This window comes from Coffea arabica, chromosome 2e, assembly GCF_036785885.1.
Source record: "Coffea arabica cultivar ET-39 chromosome 2e, Coffea Arabica ET-39 HiFi, whole genome shotgun sequence".
NCBI classification, from domain to species: domain Eukaryota; kingdom Viridiplantae; phylum Streptophyta; class Magnoliopsida; order Gentianales; family Rubiaceae; genus Coffea; species Coffea arabica.
Genome location: NC_092313.1, coordinates 19,629,981 through 19,631,716, shown reverse-complemented (window position 1 = coordinate 19,631,716; position 1,736 = coordinate 19,629,981). Strand labels below are relative to the sequence as shown.

Here is a 1,736-nt window from a genome sequence, read left to right as displayed (position 1 = left end):
CGGAGAGTGGACCAAAAGTATTTTACTTACTAGTGCTAGTAAAAAGAGCTAATGACGGTGTATCGAGATTTTTCACCGGTAAATGCACCGCAGCTGCTCGAAAAAGGCAACGGTGCCGACTTTGTGTTTCTCGTTTCAATGCTTTGTTTGATTTGGATGGACGTTTTCGCCGCGTTAAATGTAAACTGGAATTTGGATGAAACTTGGAAATGCAACAATAATACTTAGTAGAGAGGAAGGAAATGGACTGAGTTAAAAAATATATATAACAGCTTTCTCCATTAACACATTTCTCTAAATCCTAACAGCTTTGTTTGGATTCTAAATTTTTTAGAGTTTTAGCTTCCTCAATAGACCCACAGGCCGCCATTTTCTGAGCCAGCCATAGTAATTCAGCAGCAAGTTTCTCGGCCGAGCTAGCCGAACGGTTCAGCTCATCGCTTGACCTGCCACGAAGCCACACCCTGTCACTACAGTATTTAACTGCCCTCCTCAAACGGCTCAACAAAAAATAATACTGGACTTCAGCCGTCCCATTCATAGGCTCACCATTCCTAACACTGGTAAAGCTACCAAAACCACGTCCTTGGTCCAACATGGCGGCTTCAAGCTGGCTCAAGGTGCGCGCAAAAGCCGCGGATAGAACGGTGCGATTAACATCTCTCAATGCATCATCATTCTCTGATAAATTCTCATCAATAATTCTCTCGGCTAATGATCTGACAACCTCGTACTTTCTCGAGCTGACCGGAATATCATTAACAATCGACAACAGTTGGGAAAGAGCTCTAGCAATACCCGAGTCACCGGTGCATCCTGTCGCACCACCTCCACCGCCTACGGTGGCCGGAACATATCTATCACCGTTCTCGTACTTATCCTCAGGTGGATCCAAACTGGGAAAGAAAGAAGGTAGGATGCGAAGAAAGAAGAGAAAAGATGAGAGGATAACATAGCGCAAACCTTCAAAAACCTTAGAATTCTGGGAAAAAAAAGCAAGGCATTTGTCTGCAAAGATGAAGAGTGAGGTAATAAGGTTTCTCAAAAGAAGAGGAGCCATGGAGATTAGGGAGGCTTCCATAATGGACATGGAGATGAGGGAGTACTCCTTTGTTTCCCTTCCCAGCCTATTTCTCTCTCTCTCTCTCTCTCTCTTAATTGTTGTCGTCTACTTTGTTTCCCTTCTCAGTCTCTCTCTCTCTCTCTCTCTTAATTGTTGTCGTCTTTAAATATTTGCGGTTTTGTTTCGGATGATGGAGATAATGTATTGGTGGCTACCGTACAAAATTCTGAAATTTTGATCACCTAAGATTAGTGTTTGACAGCAACTTCTACACACAGAATTCAAGCCCACAGGATTTTAAGTCTACCTAAAAGAAAATTTTACAACGCAAGTATCACGGATTCAAGTTATCTTTTCTGGATTTATTAGAAAAAGCCAAAAGACGGTGCTAATAGCAAAGGATATCCATTTGCCTTGAGACTATAATCATTTCGAAACAATCACCAAAAAAAAAAAAAAATTCATTTCAAGCCAATTTTGCAGGTGTGAAAGAGTTTATATTCGTCGTTATTTTTTCTTTTAGTTTTATCAAAGCCAACTTGCAACGTTGCATCAGGCGATTTTTTAAGGATTAACATAAAAATTTGGGGTACGTACAATAAAATTGAAAATTGAAATTTTAATCTGTTAATTATTAAAATTAGAATTATTAAATATTAAAATCTTAACATTT

At 39.7% G+C, this 1,736-nt stretch overlaps 1 protein-coding gene across 1 annotated transcript; it reads right to left on the bottom strand.

Moving 5' to 3' along the window:
• Positions 1-301: 301 nt before the first annotated feature.
• LOC140036143 (uncharacterized) lies at positions 302-1,081 on the bottom strand. The gene has a single exon (XM_072077441.1). It carries the CDS (start codon positions 1,079-1,081, stop codon positions 302-304), a length of 780 nt encoding a protein of 259 aa, XP_071933542.1.
• Between the last annotated feature and the right edge of the window lie 655 nt (positions 1,082-1,736).